Source organism: Vigna angularis, chromosome 5, assembly GCF_016808095.1.
Source record: "Vigna angularis cultivar LongXiaoDou No.4 chromosome 5, ASM1680809v1, whole genome shotgun sequence".
Taxonomy (NCBI): Eukaryota; Viridiplantae; Streptophyta; class Magnoliopsida; order Fabales; family Fabaceae; genus Vigna; species Vigna angularis.
Genome location: NC_068974.1, coordinates 28,134,187 through 28,155,604, shown reverse-complemented (window position 1 = coordinate 28,155,604; position 21,418 = coordinate 28,134,187). Strand labels below are relative to the sequence as shown.

Here is a 21,418-nt window from a genome sequence, read left to right as displayed (position 1 = left end):
CTCACTTGCTTTCAAAGCTATCTCAGTACACTCAGATATTCAACTTCTGGGTCACAATCAATCAGATTCAAGAACAACTCATATATAATCATAACAAAAGTTCTAAAACTCAGATTTTGCAATAACAATCTCACAATCATGCCAGTTATCATGGACAGAATTCAAAATTCAAATTCAAACTTCAAACACACATTTTACAATCAAATCATTGCAGAAACATAATTCAATCCACACAACCAAAATAACTGAAAACATAAATAGATAGAGTTAGAAAGCTGGGTTGCCTCCTAGTAAGCGCTTGTTTAACATCTTTAGCTTGACACTAAGAAGCTCTCTGTGGTTGAGCCAATGGTTTGAAATCATCCTTCATGAATATTATATGCATGGAATAAGAAGAAGGACTTATTCCTTTCAGATCAGAATTTGAACAACCTATAGCTCCTTTGTCCACTTTCAAGAATTCAATTAACTTTTCTCCCTCCAGAGTGGATAAAGCATTGTTGATGATCACAGGTTTATTGTCATCTTTGTCAAGAAAAGCATACTTCAAATGTGAGAGTAGCAACTTCAATTCCAGCTTCTTTTCTTTTGTCTCTTCTTCATCAGATGGAATCTCCTTTAAAGCATCTAGACTCTGTATACATTCATCAATTAATTTCTCTTCATCTGCAAGTAAAAATTCACAAGCATCAACAAGAGTTCTTTCAAGAGGTGATGATATATGCATCGTCTTCTGTGTAATCATGCAGACTTCCTCAAGTTCATCAGTTTGAAAGCATGTATCTTCATCATTTGGGTGAGACATTGCTTCAAAAACATTGAAATTTACTTCTTCATTCTCAACTCTCACTTTAAGCTTTCCATCATCTACATCAATCAACACTCGAGCAGTCTTCATGAATGGCCTTCCCAGAATCAAAGGAACTTCTGTATCTTCTTCCATCTCCATGATAACAAAATCCACTGGAAATAAGAATTTGTCAACCTTTACCAGAACATCTTCTACTACTCCATGCGGATATTTGATCGATCTGTCTGCCAATTCTAGAGTCATGCGTGTGGGCTTCAACTCTAATTCTCCAATCTTTTTAAACATTGACAGAGGCATAAGATTGATGCTGGCTCCAAGATCAATTAACGCCTTCCCAATAGCCAGTTTACCAATGGTGCATGGAATTGTAAAACTGCCTGGATCTTTAAACTTTGGTGGAAGCAACTTCTGAATGATAGCACTGCACTGGCCTTGTACTTCTATAGTTTCTTCCTCAATATACTTTCTCTTCTTTGTGAGCAAATCTTTCATGAATTTCGAGTAAGCAGGTATTTGTTGCAGTGCTTCTGAGAAGGGCATCTTCATTTCCAACTTCTTGAAAATATCAATGAAACTCCTGAACTGTTTTTCCTTCTCGTTTCTAGAGAAAACCTTTGGATATGGAAGAGGTTTCTCATACATCTGTTCTTTCTTTTTCTCTCCCTCTCTCGCTTTTTCACTTTCTCTATCCTCTCTCTCTTTTTCTTCATCTCCCTGTTTACTCATCTCATCTTTTTCTTCACTCATCTTTTTCTTCACTCACTTTTTTCTCAATCTCTCTTTCTTTCAGAATTCTTCCTGACCTTGTAGTAATAACATTGCAGTCTTCCTTTGGATTTACTTCAGTGTTTGCCCCAAAGTCCTTCTCTGATTTTTCTTCCAACTTTTTAGCTAATTGACCCACCTGAATCTCCAAATTCCTAAGTGAGGCTTATGTACTTTTATGGTTGGAAATTGATACCTGCATAAACTGCTGAAGAGTTTCTTCTAGTTTTGAAGTTCTTTCTGTCAAAGAAGGTTGTTGCTGAAAGTTCTGTGGAGGTGGTCTGTTGAAAGGAACAACTTGTCCCATACTCGGATGAGGTCTCCATCCTTGATTAAAACTTTGACGTTGATCATAATTTGTCTGAAGACCTTGATTTCCCATATAATGTACTTCTTCATGAGACATGCTTTGCACTACACGTTGACCATTATTATGATCTCCTTCGCACAATTGACAGCTCTGAACCATCTGATGTTGAAATTGAGAAACATTCTACAGTTCTTTAGGTAGCTGAGATAACTTCTTCATTAATGTCTCAAGTTGCTGAGTCATAATCTTGTTCTGAGCTAGTAAAGCATCTTGAGATTGAAGTTGAAGAACACCTTTTTGTTGAAATTGAGCTCTTTCACTCTGAACTTCATTATCATTTGAAGCCATGTTTTCAATCAGTGTGCTTCTTCAGGCGTCTTCCATCTGATACTACCTCTAGCTGATGCATCTAACATTAACTTTGTTTGAGATTTCAGCCCTCCAAGAAACAGATTTAGCATTGTAGGCTCATCAAATCCATGAGTAGGGGTTTTTCTCAGTAGGCCTTTGAATCTATCCCATGCTTGACCTAGAGTTTCATCAGCATCTTTTTGGAAAGAAGAGATCTCCTGCTTTCCCTTATTGACTTTGGACTGAGGGAAGAACTTATTCAGAAATTTAGCAACCACATCATCCCAGACTGTCAGACTATTCTCTGGAAAAGAATTCAGCCACATTTTTGCATTACCAGCCAATGAGAATGGAAATAAGCTGAGTCGGATTGCTTCATCTGGAACCTGGTGAATCCTCACTGTATTACAGATCTCCATGAAAGTAGCCAAGTGAGTGTATGGATTCTCGTGGGATAATCCATGAAATTGATTGTTCTGCACCAGATGAATAAGAGCTGGCTTCATCTCCATGTTGGCAGCATTTACCACTGGTCTTGCAATACTATTGAAGTGCAGAGGTCCTGAGAAAGTATTATAGTCTGCAAGAGTACGTCTTCCTTGCCCAGAACCTTCTCCAGTGCGATTATCTTCCATTTCTTCTTTTTCTTGACCAGATGAAAAGTCCAGAATTTCTTCAGAGATAACAGAGGATTCTCTGGATTCTCTACTTTTTCTCCTTCTTCTATTGTTGTTCCTTCGAGCAGTTCTTTCAATTTCCGGATCAAAAAGTAGATTTTCAACCTGTTCTCAACTTCTCATACAAAACACAAACAAAAAAGAAACAATCCAAAAAGACACAATTTCTACAGATGATAACAATTATGCACAAGAATTCAAATACAATCACAATAAACACTTAAACAAAAGATAGCAAAAATCAACTAAACCAGATAAACATCAAACAATCAACAAAAACAAAAACAAATCTCCGGCAACGGCGCCAAAAACTTGTTGGTGCGATTTTTACTCGGCAAGTGTACCGAATCGCTTCAAGTAATATAAAATGGTAAGTCCAAGTATCGTTTTACCAAGAGACTCGTAATACTAAAGAATTGTGCGATTAATAACTCATCCAGACTCAATAACATAACATCAATTTACAAAACAAGTGCAGAAACGTAAATTCATACATAATTACAAAGTTGGACTCTGGTAGTGAAGACACTTAGATATGGAAAAAGGTCAGAAATGATATGGATCGGTTTTGCTCAAATTAGATTTCACCACTTTCACTGTTGTGCATAAAAAGTTTCATCTCCTCCCCATTAATTACTAATGTTAATCCACTAAAACACTCTACCCCTAATCTCTTAGGTGAAAAATTCTAGGTTTTCCTTATCAAATCCCAATGTCTTGGACAATCTAACAAGTGAACCCGCATTAAGAACTAGGATCTTAAGACAACAAGTGATCATCTTCCATCCCTAGAATCAATAACCACAAGGACTCTTGTTTCAATTTGTTCTAGGTTCCACCTTACGTCCCCATAACCCATGAAACCTCAAAATCAAGTCATGAACGTGTCCATTACATGCAGGCTTTAAGCTCAGAAACAAGAAACTAGAAATTAATAGAGCAGGCATATATATGTTCAAATCATTCATCAATTACACAAGAATTCAGTAATTACATCAATTCTTAACAAAATGAAACTGGTTCTCCATTTCCATGGAAGAACCTCAAGCTTACAAACATGGTGGATGGGAGAAGAAGAAGACCCAAGGAGGAGAAAATAGATGCTTCCATATGCCCCAAGTGGCCTCCATGAGCTCCTGCAGTGAAGTCGCGCCTCCACACCTTCGTCCTTGAGCTCTGGGAGGGTTTCCCCCCTCCAAAAACTGACTTCTCTGCCTTTGGTTCGCGTTCTTAAAGAGATGAGTCGTAAGTGACTTTTCGCTGGGCGAACAGGGTCGGCTAGCTGGGCGACTGGTGCTGGCTCGCTGGGCGAGCGTCATTTTTCGCTGGGCGCGCGCGCTCGCTGGGCGAGCGTCCACTGCGCGCTGGGCGAACGTCCACTGCGCGCTGGGCGAACGTCCACTTTGCGTCGTCGCTGGACGAACGTCCACTTCTTGTTGGGCGAGCGTCCACTTTGAATCCTCGCTGGACGAGCGTCCACTTGCTGGTCACGAGCGTTCGTTCGCTGGATGAGCGTCCACTCGCTGGGCGAGCGTCCGTTCGCTGGGCGAGCGTCCGTTCTCGCTGGGCGAGCGTTCGTTCGCGCTGGGCGAGCGTCCTCTGTGTCCTGTGCTCGCCAGTTCTTTCCAATCCTTATTCTGTTGCAAAATAAACACACAAAAACACTCAAACTGATACAAAATCAACAATATATACATTTTATGCAACTTTTCATGAGATTTTACTCCATAATTCATCAAAGGAGATTAAAATAAGTGCTCAGGATATGCAATTCTTGGCACTTATCAGAAATGCAGGTGAGAGGACACCTGTCGTTATTGACGTGGTCACAGGAGTAACATCTGGACCAAATACATATGTTTTTAGGTCTTACCTTGGAGTACTAGCATGTGATCGTATATTTATCCTTACTCCATCCTTTGACCATGTATCTGAGGCTGATCGGAATCTTATCTGGCAAGATCTATTGGTAAGTTAATCAATATTGCTCCAAATTCTAGTTTCATTATATTGATAAATTTGTATTGATATAAGGTTATTACTTTCTTTATTGTAGATGACATTTCATATCCTAAATGTTGTGAGCCTAAGGAATAGGTGTTTATCTGCAATTGCAGAAAGATTTCGAGGGTTTAAGACAAAATTGGCGTCCATATATATATATATATATATATATATATATATATATATATATATATATATATATATATATATTTGGAGCAAAAAGTAATGAAACTTCATGTTCTAACTAAGTATTCTGCAATTGATGAAGAAACTTGGCATCAGTTTGTACAACTTCGTTCATCTTAGTCATGGCAGGTAAGTGTAGGTAAAATCATTCAATTCATCATTCATAATTTTATATCATAACAATTGTTTCATTTTGTCATAGGAAACAAGGTCAAAAGCATAGGGTATAAGTGTTCAGAAAAAAAAATCCACACCTACTGTCTCGTGGTGGATACAGGAAGCTTGAGGAAAAAATAATGAAGCAGAAGTCAGATAGTAGACTTCCACTTTCCTCCTCCTTCACCACAATCTCGGCACGAGAAGTGGAAGTTAGCCCGTATAAGATCATCGGGCTCCTACACTTCCAACATTGCTAAAGAGATATCAGAAAGAATTGTAAGATGTCATTTCTCTTATTTTGACAATATTTTTGTTATGTATATTACTTAGATCTTTCAAATAATTTTGAAGTTTTGTCATGTTACAGGACTCCATGGTTGAGCAGAGCTCCCAAGGTCAATTCACACAAGAAGGTCGTCAAGATATTCTTGTCACAACTATTGGACGACCTGAGCACCCAGGACGAGTGCGTGCTGTTAGGACTACCATAGGCATACGACAGTTCTTTGGGTCTTCCTCGCGTCCATCTTCATACGGATTAATTAAAGAGTATGAAGAAAAGCTGAAGCAGGACATCAAAAAGAGATCACGCAGGAAATTACAAAGAAGGTCCAGATAGAGTTGTATGATGAAGTTGCTGAAATGGTTGTGCGCCAGTTCCAGCAGCAGTTTGAGCATTATGGCAATCGCCCTGCGCCATCTCCTATAGCGGAACATGATGTGCCCCTACAGGTACACTTAATAATCATTTTTGTTTGTTAATTTACTTTTTGTATAATCTATCATTTAATTTGACAAGTAGAAGCGGCAAAGGAAGTTGCTCAGCTGCCGGTGCACTAGGGGACGACATGGACAACACTCGTCCATGTTAGCTATATATTCTCTATCCTACCGGGACCATGCTAGTGGCTCGTGGCATAGTCTATGAGGCAGCCATTGTAGTGCATGGGGTAGAGCTAGCAGAAGATGAGGTCAAGGTCACGGTGGATGAAGTTGTCGTACCAGATGCCCTTCTTTCTTTGCCTACATAGGAGTTTTTCACTATGGCACAGACATTTCAGTCCTTCGCCGCCTGACCTAGACATTTGGTTGGTGTTGTATCTGACCCCCTGGTAAACACTCCTACTATATACTTCTCAATTTTAATATTTACTTATTATTAACGTCAGAACATAACCATTTTTTCATGTAACAGCAGACAGGTCAAGAGGGAAGTCCTACACCGAAGAAGACTCATTTATGTAAGGACGACCCTCTTGGTGTGTTAGACGAGCTTGTTAACATCATTGCAGATGCTTCAGTGATTGTACCATGGGATTCTACTACATTTGGAAGAGATGTTGAGATCTCATTGTACTTGCATCAACAATATGTTAGGGAGCTTGCGTTGGGGAGAGAAGAAATTAATATTATACTCGTTCATTTGTGGATGATGTACGTTTATGAGAACTTTTTTTATATAAAACTGATTTATCAAGTTACTTATTTCAGATCATTTCTTCATTTCTTCATTGACCCCTATATGACTCATGAAAGAAATAAGTTTGATGAAATCCAAGCATACATCACCACCTGCTTTATAATGGGGAATGACATATTTTCTCCCTTTAATACTTGGGTAAGTGAAGTTTGTTAACTTTAAAGTTTCATTTATGAATTTTTGTATATGACAATTAAGTTATTACCAATTTCAGGCGTCATTGGCAACTACTTGTGATCTCCATACCGAAAAAAACACTACTGTCTGGTTTTAATCATTGCACAAGTCTCGTCCCAGCCCTCTTAGACAAGTAGTAGATTGGTAAGAACCTCAATATTTCAACTTTCTTTGTTATATAAATGTATGCTAAAGCAATTTTTTTTAATAGTTCCCTTGCAACACATATGATGTTTTCTGGGAGATCTACTGCTACAACTAAAAGCTTGCATGGATGACCCTTGAAGTTTGGTATTTTAGTCCATACTTTGTTACATTTTGTACCATTCCAATGATGTTACTTAACATTTTATAATTATGATGATATATTGTAGTGTAATAGACAAAACGGGTCATATGAGTATGGTTACTACGTCATTGGATGATGATCACTATTCATGCACATTACACCAGTGAATGGGAAATGATAATATTTAGGTTTGAATTTTATTTTCTCTATAATTTAGATTTCATATACACTAATTGTAATCATTGTGTTTTATGAAGAGATTCAATAGGACTACTCAAATTCCAGAGAAGTCACTTAAACTCGTGAGGAAAGCACTAACTAAATATCTAATTCAACTATATAATAGTATGTAGTAGATATTAAGTTCTAAGTTTATGCTTTTAAGTTGTTTTATGCTTTTGTACATTATTATTAGTTTAACTTTGAACATTGGATTGATTTATGCTTCAGAATTGATTTATCATTACATTGAATTGATCTATGCTTCTAAGAAGTTGATTTATGATTACATTGAATGCATTTATGTTTTAATATAAATTTTATTGAAAATATATGCTTATGGATTGTTCTGGACTGTTTTGGTTGTAAAATTATATGTAGGTCTGTTTCTACAGTTAGGAATGTTATAGAAACAGACCTGTTCTTAAAAAAAAAGGGGAATATGTCTCAGTTGTGACCATAACCGAGGCAGAAAGCCCCCCTATGACATCGGTTAAGGTCACAATCGAGGCAGAAAGTTTGGCGGAAAAGAAAAAAAAATAAATAAAAAACACTCTACTACCTCGGTTCAGGTTCCAACCGAGGCAGTAGAGGCCAACATACTGCCTCGATTCAAAAGGAACTGAAGCGTAAAGTCCTACGAAAAAAAAATGAAGAAAACAAAAACCCTACTACTTCAGTTACCTTTGAACCGAGGCAAAATACTACCCTTGTATGTCTCGGTTCACAACCGGGCATAAAAGGGTAGACTTTTTTCCTTGTCTGTATATGCCTCGATTCAGGAACCGCTGCCTATGGGCGAAAATAACCGTTGTCATTTCGCCTGACTGCACTAGTGAATACATCTTTCATTAATTATTGACAGACAATATTCATCAATAATATATATGACTCACGTACAAGATATTACGAACGAATTTATTCATTGATAATATACATCAATAAGTGACGTGACAGCTTTCAATGTATTGGATTATATTTTCTTACTAAAAGAATATTTTGAACATAAATATTAAAAATGCAACAAAGTGAATAATGTCAACCAGATAAAATCCAAATAAATATTAATACAATATCACACAAACATCACAAACATGTTTATAAAGTAATTCAAATAAACATAAAACTTTTAAAAGTATGTTTATAAGTAATAGAGTCCTACAATCTACATACCATCATAATTGTTTTCTTCTTCTTTAGGGTCTTGTCACTACTATTGGGATTGTGATTGGACTAGGATGGACTCGGCTGGACTAGGTTTTTGCTGGGATGGTGTTGGACTAGACTAAGATTGATGAAGACAACTCTATTCTTATCAAGAATGAAAGTGTAAGACCCATGAAAAAAAAAATATTTATAGTAGTAAATTTTGGTATTTTATTAGTAATAATAATTTTAATGGATAGAAAAATATAAATTTTGGATATAAAATTATAATAATTTTATAAGAAGAGGTTAAAATTTTTGATAACTTATTTAGTATTTTTTTTAAGAAAATCGAATAGTAAAAAGTGAATAGTAAAAAAAAATTCTTAGCATGGAAGAAATTAAGATTCCTTAGCATGGAAGAAATTAGGATTCCTTAGCATGGATAGAATTAGGATCAGATTTAACCAAATTAATGATTAAAACATTATTTTTAAATAATATTAAAATAATAAATAATATTAAAAAATTAATGAATAGTAAATTTTTTTACCTATAAATAGCCATGGAAGGGAAGAGTATTATGCACCAAGAGAAGAGGAATCAAGTGAGAGCTTGAGAAATAGAGAAGAAAGAGTTAAGGAGAAATTTTTAGTTGCAGAAAGAGTAGAGGTTCTGAAGAGTTTTCGGGGAACAGCTTCTAGTAGGAAAATAATTCTGGAGAAGAGGTAGGGGAACTAACCTTTCTATGCTTTTATATTATGATTTAGTATTGTTTTATTACTATTCATATCTTGAAATTCTGTGTGAATACTGTTAATGCTTACTGTATATCTATCTATGTTGAAATTCGGTGTAAATATTATATGTTGTTGTTTTGAATCTGTAAATAAGAAATTTGTTAAAAACTAGTTGAGGAACACTTTGGCTAAGGAAAGACTTGGTACTTAAGTTGTCCATTGTGACACACCTCTCTTTCCTGGAAGTCTACTCAACAAGTTTTTAACTTAAATCCTATTGAACAGATTATGTACTGTTAATTTATTTTGTGATATATTCAGTTTGTATGATTTCTAAAATGATTGGATTTTATTGCATTTGAATTATGCATCTGAACATGGTTGTGAACTATAATGATGTGATTTATGTGGGAAGTATGTGAATGCATGAGATATGTTGGATTCACTGTGATAATATGATAGTATCTGGTTATTGTCTTGGGTTAAGTTTCAAAGTGACAGTATGATTCATATACGTAATTCCATGATCCTCAAGGAAGGATACATGGTGGTGATTTGGGGGTGTATAGAATGATTGCATGGTAGCTTAGTTTTGGGGGTCATCCTGAAACTCCGATGGTTTTTCTTCTCATGTAGAGAGGATTAAACCATGTGGTGAGGAGTAGCAGGAGGTCCTAGTCTTGGGTGCTTCCATATGATCCAAGGTGAGTGATGACGGATTAACCTCGTGACTGTGGCCGGGCGGTAGTGCCCAAGTTTCATAAGGCGGTAGTGCCCAAGTTTCATAAGGCGGTAGTGCCGGGCGGTAGTGCCCAAGTTTCATAAAGCCACCACGAGTGCAAGACCCGCCATAGCTCGGTAATCATTCTAGTCCGGACGAGTTGGGGTATAAAGTAACAAGTCTTGTGATGTCATTTTATCATGTGTATCAAAGTAATAGATGAGTATGTATGATGTGATTGTTGTATGATGGTATGAGTATGTCTGACATAATTATTATGAGGTTTGCATGCATGTTTTATAAATGATTGGTTGCATGTTAGCTCACCCTACTTGTGTGTGTTTTGGGTATGTGTGATGATCGTATAATTCGTTATACGGGAGCATATGGCAAGGAGGATACGTTGGAAACAGTACTTGATGGGGAAGACAATTCTGCAGCTTAGATTCGCTAGCTTTTATTAGTTAGCTTTGAAGAACCTTTGTGCATTTAAAGTTTTAAATTCTATGTAATTTCTATGGAGAAACCCTAATACTCTAAGTTTTCAATTCCATGCTATTCTAAGGATGATTGTAATCCTTAAATTACTCTTGACTGCTTTCCTATATTAATAAATGATGACGTCTTTATTATATATGCTTTATATATATAATTGGGATGTTACAGAAAGCTTATACTTTTCTAATAATTTCAAAATTTGCGATTAATTTTTTATAAACATTGTTTTTCTTAAATCCAAGACATATTGGGCAAATTTAAATTGTCTTCTTGCATTAGTGACTTCACTTTAGTTTATAGTTTTATATAAGAATTTAGTATATCTTGAGAATATTATTGATCAAGTAAATATTCTTTGCTCAAAGAATGTTATGTTTGATAATTTGTGTATAATTGAGAAATTTTGTTCATATAACAGAGATATGAATTATATTTATGACTTATTTTTATATATGTTGCATAAGCATTGATATATTATAAACAAAATGTTGAAATATATGGTTGGATGTATATTAATATGCAATTTTATGATATGCATAATGATCTATGATGTTGTAGATACCTAGAAAGGTATTATAGCTCATATGTGGGAGTGTGTACATTTATAGTTGTGTGACCATTTTATGAGTATTTTTGTTTTTGAGTATTTTTGTTTTTGAGTATGAAGTGAGAATACTATAATGATATTGTGTAGACACCTAAATCATAATACACATACAAGTAATATACAATGCTAACTATCTTTTGACAAGTTACTCTCTTCAATAAATTTGTTCACAAATTAATTTTTGTTAAACTAACTAAATTTTAAATAAAATATAGATTCTTAAAACATCTCTAGTAATGTTTCTTATAAATAACATAATTATATTTATTTTTCATTTTAAAAGAGATTTATTATATGTCAAAATGGTTTCCTAACTCATGAACTAGCACAACTCAATAGATTTCAACCGGATTAGCTTATAAAAAAATTAGTTTTTTAAAATTTAAGTCAAATTGGACCCGGTTCTCTTAACCCACAACTTAAACGATTTGTTCAAGGTGGATTGACTTGCAATTGACCAACAATAATCCTTTATTAGTCTTTTATTATTTTTCACAAGTTTTTTATTATAATTATTTGTTACTTCTAACAATTTAATATTTTTAAGTATTATGTTACTATGAACTTATAACCGACCGATCGGGTTCTAAAACTCTATAAATAAGAGTTTAATTTTAAGGTAAACGCATTTCTACTCACTATTGAATTACTAAAGACCTAAGAGAAAAATTCTGACTTGAGAGCGTTAGAGTGTATTCTGCAGGTTTCCCCCATACACCGATCGGTCGAGCGGAACAAGGAAAACGTTCGGCACACCGGAGCATCACTTAAGCGACATCCTTGTCCCATTTCCGCAAAAAACATATTAGAATGTTGTTTAATAATGTTTAACTAATTTAGATATTTAATTTATTTGTTTATGAAGTTATATAAGTTAATATTTTAATTTTGAACTATTATCTTTATAATAATAATTGCTAAAATAAACAAACATTTTTATTATATTATTATACAAATGGATTTAATAAATCTAATTTGATTGTACTATAATAGATATATATAAAATAAATTGAAAGAATAAAACATGTATAATTAGCCGACCTATATTTTTTAATAGATCGAGTTAAGTTACAAAACTTTTTACTCACTAAAACATGAACTTAATTGAATTATTTCATTTTTAATTCAATTTTGTTAACCCAATCCCGGTGACCCAACACGTGAGCACTCACTTCCCTATATTCACTACTAACTCATTTTAAGCTTTTTAAATTTTTGTTCCAATAGTTATGGTAAATACTCACATTATAATAAATTTTACTTACATTTAACCTTTTCATAACTTAAAAATAATTTAATTATTTTTTTCTTCTCATTTTTATTTCGAATTACCGTTTCTTATATTAAATTAATGTTACTCAAATTTTATAAATTCTTACTACCACCCAAATAAATTCAACTACAATCTCTTATAAGATACAACTTTTTTTATTACACTTTTACAATGATTTCTTAAGATACAACTACATTTTTTATTAAGTAATAGGTTAAGCACGTTCGAGATGCTTGTAATTGTAGTATAATGGTAAAAAATGTATTATGCTTTAAATTTAAGACGTGCCTCTTCTCTCTTGTTATATCATGGTGGATAAATGAAGTGGAAAACAAGAATGCCGGAATTGAACAGTTAATTGTCTATGCCGGAAATCAGTAACAGGTAGTAATTGAAAGGTGATCTAATTAAAGATGTTCTGTTCCCGACACCATTGTTTACCTGTCTACGTACCTTGAAGACACTTTGAGGGATACCCATGCATGCATGGATGCATAATCAGCACAAAAGCAGACAGACAAAACATATATACATGATTTCAACCTTCTAAGCATCACAAACACAGACACGGGGAGAGAGAGAAGGAAATAAATGAAACAATATAATACAGCTTTTTCTTCTTTCTTTTTTTTTTTTTTTTCTTTTTCCTTTTCACTTATTTAGGTCCAGTATATTAAGTGGTGGGGGACGAGAATTCCAGAAAAGAAGGCACCCAAACACGTGTCACGTAACCAATAATCAACTTCACAAATTTCTAATTTGGAGTTGATATATGAAAACGGAGCCAAATTAATTAATTGCTTCAATTAAATTATTATTTTTTGTAAACATGTTTGTTTTATTAATTTATATCTTATAAGTTTGTGATTATTTCCTTCTACCATTATCTTGTTATTTTAATACCTTTCACTTAATTCCATTTTCCTTATACGTTTACTCTATCCTCTATCATATCTATATGCACGTGTCTTTTTATTTACTTTTATATTTATTATATACTTTAAACATTTCTAATTTAGTAAATATATTATAAAAATTTAAGCTTTGAACCAATAATTTGTAAGCTTTAATTTTCTTTAAAAATTTGAATTTAACATATAAGTTCAGAGTTTAACTTTTATAGTAAGTGATCAATTGTTTTACACTGAACCAAATCAAAATTTCAATCTATGGCTTTTAAAATAATCATCGCCAAAAAAATCAACAATGTTACTTACATAATATACGATATAAAAACTTGTATACTTTCAGTTATCTTAATATAAATTCTAAATTTTACCGAAAATAGCATATACAAGATTAATAAAAGGTACACTACCTATTTCCCTAAATTCTATGTACTAAAAAGAGATTATTATTATTATTATTATTATTATTATTATATATATATATATATATATATATATATATAAGCAGTAAAATTTGACAATATATAATATGAAGATATTGTATTAGTTAACTACAACGTTTTTCTCGACATTAATAGCTAGCAATTCAGTGATTTGAAAAAGAAAAAGAATCTAAGATAAGCCCATTTGAATTTAACATATAAGCTTCAGAGTTTAATTTTTATAGCAAATGCAATTTTTTTACACTGAACCAAATTCAATTATATAGCTTTTAAACATAATCATCACCAGAAAAGTCAACAATATTATGTATACATAACAATATACAATATAATTTTTTTTATATTTTCAATTATCTAAATATAAATTCTAAATTTTACTAAAAATAACATATGCAAGATTAATAAAAGGTACGCTATCTATTTCCCTAAATTCTATGTACTAAAGAAGATTAATATATATATATATATATATATATATATATATATATATATATATATAAGCAGTAAAAGTTGACAATATTTTAGACGAAGATATTTTATTAGTTATCTACAACAGTTTTCTCGATATTTATGGCTAACAAATTCACTGATTTGACAAGGAAACAAATTATAAGCAGATTTTGTTGAAAAGCTCTAGTAGTTTGGTGAGGAGAGTGGTTTAATTATTGAACTTTTTAGGTTCAGTAGGGGCAAACACTGTACCTGATTCACAAGAAGAATTAGTTTGCTCGAAAATAAATAAATATATTTTAGAATATAGTTATCGTTTGTAGTTAATAATTGAAAGTGTTATAGTTTGAATCCATAAAATAGGTTTAATTAGTCAAATTGACTTGTTAATTTCAATATAATCTACGAGAAATTATATTTATATCTTATCCTGTTATACTAAAAAATACATATATTTTCTCCAATTTTAAAATAGATATTTGTCAATAAGATTCATATCTTCTTTAATTTTAAAATAAATTTTCAACTTCGTTGTATTTTTAATGATGTTATTCACTTCACTTATATTTAATATAGTGATTTTTTTTCTTTCTTATTTATTTAAAAATATCATATTTACAAAAATCTAAACAAACAACTTATGAAAATTAAAATATAAAAAAAAAACGTTTTATAAACAAATAATTGAATACTTTAATTGTCAGGTGATCAAAATATCATAAAAATTGTCTAACTTCTATTAAATTAAACAAACAACTTACAAGTCCATTTTGTGAGGTTGAGCTAACCTTAAAGTTTATTTCTTAACATGATATTAGAATCAGGTTAGAGTTTATCCTAACGATGTTTGTTGAACATGTCGTTTCATCCGCTATCGGACCACTCATTAATGTCTAGTCTCACGCTCGAGATGTATATACCTCGGCGTGATGGGGTGTGTTGGAAGTCTGATATCGACTAGGGATAAGACCAATTTATAATATATAAGTGAATGCAAACCTTACCTTTCAAACCAGTTTGGTGAGATTGAATTAAGCTTAAAATTCACTTCTTAACAAAACAACTTATGAAAATTAAAATATAAAAATAAAAAAAGAAATAACATTTTATAAACAAATAATTGAATACTTTAATTTTCACTTGATAAAAATATCATAGAAATTATCTAACTTCTATTAAATTATTAACTTTCACAACCTTAATTGTCTAACTTGTATATGCTTGTGATTCATCAATATTGAAACGAAATAGGATGCTTGGCCCTTTTTTCTACAAAAGTCAGTATAAAAATTGAATTTTTATTATTATTTTAACTAGTTGACCTTTATGAAATCTAATGAGTTGACTTTTTCACCTACTTACAAAATTGTATCAACCAATAACCCTGTTTTTGTAATGGGTGAGCTTGTATCATTGAAATAAATATACACGCTTAAAGTACGAAGTTATTAAAAAAATTGAGTAACATACAAGTTTACTCTCTTCTATTTAAATTATATTCTTTATTTTAAATATTAAAAAAATATTTTTTTCTTCAACTGAATATTCTTCTATCCCATCCCAATACAAAAACTATGTCACGATTAATACTGTTTCATATATCTTTTCATTACAAAATGAAGTTCACAAATAATCCGTATATAAAGAATGAACTCATGTTATTGAACAAGACTTAGCATGTTTTATATATATATAAGTTAAAGTATAAAACTAAGCCACAATCACCATGTTATGAACTGAAATGGTATTCCCTAATTTCCAATAAATGGCCAAACAAGTTTTGAAAGAACATGTTATAAAGCACCTCACAGAAACACTCAACTTCCACAATAGCAACAATAACAGTGAGTTATCATATTAATATGTTTTCCCTTCTTTTCATCAAGTGTTACAGAACTGCCACATTAACATGTCTTTCCTTAAGGCAGAAGTCTCTTCTAATATGAACGACTCAATAAGATTTCTTTTATTTTATTTTTTGTGTTCATGACAACAGGATTTTTAACAAAGAGAAACCACATTAACGTGTTTGGTTCCATCTCATGTCACCTATGTCGGACCCAGAGATGAATCCACTTGAGGGACACACTTTTAAAACTTTTCTCACAATGTAATATTCATATGTACATAATTAGTATCTTCTCCACATACCATGGTTTTAAGATTGGAAATTGGATGCACCCAGTGAGAAAATCCCTGTTTGCCGCACCATGGCAGTGACAGAAACAGTTAATAACTGTTTTTTCCCTCGAATCTCACAACACAACCAGTGAAGTGAGGTGAGTCAGAAATTGATGTTGAAGCTAAAGAAGAAGCGCGTGGGACCCACTCAGGCCAACCACTGACTAGACTTGTTACTGATTCTGTCTAACTTTTGCTGCATTAACTTGAAAAAGTTTGATTTCAACCCCTTTCTGCTTTCTCCCATATAAACCCCTTCCACTCCCCTGCTTTCACCACTTGCTGTCTCCTTTCTCTCTTTCTCAACTCAAACCTTCACACACTCTATTTGCTTCGCTTTGCTTATACACAACACGTTTTCACATGGGTCTTTCGAAAAGCTACCACCTTTGCCATTTTTTATTCTGATCGGAGATAGTTAATCACAGGCAGTACACCCAAATTCTGTCTTTTCTTTGGTGGTGGTCATGGCGAGTAACAGTGGAAAGTCCGGCAAAGAGGGTGTTGAAGAGACCCATCATCACGTAGTGTTTGGTGAAAGTGAAGGCCGGGATTCGGAGAAAGAGAAGGGAAAGTGTGTGGATTTGAGCTCAGGGAGGAGACAATGGAAGCCAGTTTTTGATGATGCTTCTATCTCACAAAGGCCTCTCAAGAAAATCCGCAGCCCCGAACACCAAAGCCCCAATCAGCAACCTTCTTCATCATCTTCCTCTATGCTCTCTCTCCAACCTCCTTCATCGAGAATAGTGTTTCCTTTCGCTTTTGAAGGCAATCAACACCCAATGCCATCATTCCCACACTCATTCGGAACCACAAACTTGCCTCTTTTTCGTCCCCCTCTTCAGCCAACGCAACAAATGATATCGTTTGGGTCCCAACAGAACATGGGGTATCCACAATTCCTTTGCCCGGATTCCACCGTACCAAACCAACAACAGCTCCAGCAGCAGCAGCAGCAGCAACAACAGCAGTATCAGTATCAGCAGCAGCAGCAGCAGCTTCTTCAGTATTGGAATGACGCACTCAATTTGAGTCCAAGAGGGAGGATGATGATGATGATGATGAACCGGTCAGGGCATGAAGGGAGACCAATGTTAAGGCCTCAAGCTCAGCCTTTGAATGCCACCAAGCTCTATAGGGGAGTGAGGCAACGCCATTGGGGCAAATGGGTCGCTGAAATTCGTCTCCCTCGCAATAGAACTCGCCTCTGGCTTGGAACCTTCGACACTGCTGAAGATGCTGCCATGGCTTATGATCGTGAAGCCTTTAAGCTTAGAGGAGAAAATGCTAAGCTCAATTTCCCTGAACTCTTCCTTAACAAAGATAAAGCAGAACCATCCACACCTGCTCCTGCTTCTTCCTCCAACGAAGGTTCAACATCAACATCAAGCCAGAACACTAAGCAACCTGAGCCAGTACCAGAAGAGACCAACACTGAGAGCGAGGACATGCCACCAACTGAGACATTAGCAGAAGAGAATGCTGAAACTGAGGAAGGAGTTTCACAGCCTCAGGAACTGGTCTGGGGAGAGTGGTTCAATACAATTCCTGCAGGTTGGGGTCCTGGGAGTCCCGTGTGGGATGATTTGGATCACAACAATCTTCTTCTGCATTCACAACTTCCCTTTGTGAATCAATCCCATCAAGAGTTCCATCATGATGCCGCTGGTGCTTCTTCTCAGACACAACAAGATAACAACAACGCAGGACCAGGTTCTTCCTCTCCCTCTTGTTCCATGAGGCCCTTCTTCTGAATGGTTAAGATTAAAATTCATGTCTAAATTCAAATAGTAGATATTCAGCATTCGGATCTCTCTGATTAGTCCTTCTCTTGGTTAGTGTCGGAGAACTATAATAAAGTCTCATATTGAACAATTAAAGAAACTTTTTAAACCATACACCTCTCCTGCTTGATTCAGTTAACATTCACTTCGAATTGAGAAAGTGCGAAAGTTCTAGCATTTACAGATTCCCATTAGCTTTCTTTCTTCTCCTGAACTGATAACTACAACCCCATCAGATATTCTATCTTGGTCGGTTACTGAAGCTTCGCCACGTTCACATATGAGGACAAAACTGATAATACATCCCACCAACTTTATTTTGTTCTTACTGGTTGCTGATATTTTGAACAGCAGCCTGTGAATCATGGATGTTAAAGGCGTACAATTTTCTTTTCCTGGAAAATTCTTCTGTGATTAGGCTTCGTATTTTAAATGGCCTTTCAGCATCAGACTCGTACTTGGTGGGGCTTACCTTGTTCCTAGTGTTGTAGTTTGTTTTCTGGTTTTGGGTTTTATTAATATCATTATTCTCTTTGCTCTTTTGTACCATTTGTTGTTGCTTTTAACTATGCATGACCAAGAAGGAAACGTTTTTGTGATTTCCTTTTTAATGGCTGTTAGTTTATTCTGCAGATTCTCCAGTTCATAGATAATTGATGTAATGTTATGCCGACTTTATCACTACACCTTCAACTGTTTCGTCTTTGGATTATATTATTTATCTTCAAATATATATTATAAAATTATATATTATATTATTAAGATTCAAGTAATATGTTTTATACTAAAAATCAGCCTGTATATTATGTATTGTCGGATCATAAATAAGTCATTTAAATTTAAGTAAACTATCTAATCAAAATTGTTTATAAGATAAGAAAAAAATAAGAAAACCTACTCTTCCCATGAACATCCATTTTATGTTACTATTATAGTTTGGATTTTCCATCATATTCATTCATAAATAAATATAGAAATGTTAATTCGCAATCGAAAAAAAATGTTAACTTAATGTTGTTAATTGAAAGTTGTTAAAATATTTAATTAAATCATTATTGTTTTAGAAATTGATATATTAAATTAACAATAATATAAAAATATATTTATGTATTTTTTATATATTATATAGTTATTTTGAAAAAAAATATTTTTTTTAAGTGATTATAATTTCGGTCTTTTTTAGTTTTATAATAAATGAAAAAATTAACAATTTTGAACTTACGTCTTTATGTATCTAAATATCTATTAAATATTTAAATCTGTCGCTATTAACCTAATCATAGTACTTATATTAGGTCATTATTTTTTTATTCAGATACTAATATTTAATAAAAAATAATGGTGTAGAGTAGAAACTGACAAGAATCTAACTAGAAAGAAATTTGGGGTTTCAATGGTTTGGTCAACTTTGCCACATTGTTGCTATTTGTCTCTCATGGCTAGGACGGTGATGATGATAAAAAGTAGGTATCTTAAAAAGGTTTGAGTATTGTAAACAAAAACTATTTATGGACACTAATAATTAATCTATATCTAGTATCCAGTGGAGAAAATATTAAATAGATGCATGTGTATCTAAATATTTTAGTAATTAAAGTGAGGAGTTTAATTTTCTTGAATGAATTTTGTTTCGGTAGGATTTTGTGAGACCGAGACATTAATTTTTGACTTGTGTGTTCTGTTTGTATGCTTTCAGTTTAATCCGATCGGTCCTCTTCTGTTTTGACCGTTCGGTCATCCTCGTGCAAAAGGGGGAAGATATTTGCAAAAGGTGTAACATCCCAATATCTCACACTGGATAATTCATAATTTATATATTGTAACATTACATTTACGGTAACATCCCGTAATCTCACACTTAAAAATTCATAGTTGATATATGTCTATACATATTTTAAACTCAGATTTCAACTATAAACTTCTAAATATAACTCGAATTCTTCTAACTTATTCTTCGATCTCTTTCTTCATTGGTACTGGATCAGACGACATTCCTTCATCTACTCCCGTATAACGAATTATACGATCATCGTACATACCCAAACACAAACAAGTAGGGTGAGCTAACATGCAACAAATCATTTATAAAACATGCATAATTGCTTTGATACTAACATCATATAATAATTATGTCATACACCCTCAAACCATCATACCACAATTTCTATTAGACACTCGTTCCACAATACCCAATGAACACCACAATACCCAAAAGACACTCATCCGGATGATACGTTGATGAGTGGTCACGGGAGGTTATGCACTTGTGATGACTTCTACTTCTTCTTACAAATACACTTCCAAAATACTTCATACCATTCACAAGGTTAGTCCCCTCACTATGTCCAAAACCGGCACATAGACCAGGACCTCCTGCTCCTCTCACCACAAAATTCATCCTTCTCTACTTGAGACTGAATGATTATTAGAGTATCAGGATAACCTCCAACTACGGGACCCTCAACATCAACATATACACAAATACCATAACATTACTGAATCTCTCCACGAGACTCATACCATACTCATATTCCTCAACTCATATTATACCCTTACGAAATCTCCCAATAATTTACATATCATGTTGAGATGCATAAATTTAAATCCAATCATCACAATTATAATTCATAATTCCGTATCTACCACGATAACATGAATTCATCATACATTTCCATTCCAACACGATATATTATACAATAATTTAACCGTACATAATCTGTTCAATAGGATTTAAGTTAAAAACTTATCGAGTAAACTTCTAGGAAAGAGAGGTGCGTCATAATGGACAACTTAAGTACCAAGTCTTTTCTTAGCCAAAGTGTTTCTCAACTAGTTTTTAACCAATTTCTTATTTACAGATTCAAAACAACAGCATATAATACTAACACTGAAATTCAATATAGATAGGCATACAGTAAACATTAACAGTATTCACACATAATTTCAAGACATGCATACTAATAAATAATACTAAATCATAATATAAAAGCATAGGAAGATTAGCTCCCCTACCTCTATTCCAGACTCCTCTTGCTCCGAATTCGTTTTCCCCGAAAACCTTCTAGAGCCTCTACTCTTCTTGCAACTAAAAATTTCTTCGTAACTCTTCCTTCTCCATTTCTCAAGGTTTCTCACTTGATCCCTTTTTTTTTAATTTTTTTTTTTATTAAGAGAGTTGGGTTAGAAAAGAAAAGGCCCAAGGCCTTATCATTCTTCTGCTCAGGAGACGATTTTCCCCC

The 21,418-nt window shown here is 33.6% G+C and overlaps 1 protein-coding gene across 1 annotated transcript; it reads left to right on the top strand.

Moving 5' to 3' along the window:
- Positions 1 to 16,114: 16,114 nt before the first annotated feature.
- On the top strand, positions 16,115 to 20,006 carry LOC108339749 (ethylene-responsive transcription factor ERF054). The gene is made up of 2 exons (XM_017576949.2): positions 16,115 to 18,108; positions 19,876 to 20,006. Exons 1-2 carry the CDS (start codon positions 16,863 to 16,865, stop codon positions 19,878 to 19,880), a joined length of 1,251 nt encoding a protein of 416 aa, XP_017432438.2. The 5' UTR covers positions 16,115 to 16,862; the 3' UTR covers positions 19,881 to 20,006.
- The last annotated feature ends 1,412 nt before the right edge of the window (positions 20,007 to 21,418 follow it).

Excerpts from the sequence above, each read along its gene's own strand:
- LOC108339749 (XM_017576949.2), top strand. The coding sequence starts at position 16,863 with ATGGCGAGTAACAGTGGAAAGTCCGGCAAAGAGGGTGTTGAAGAGACC.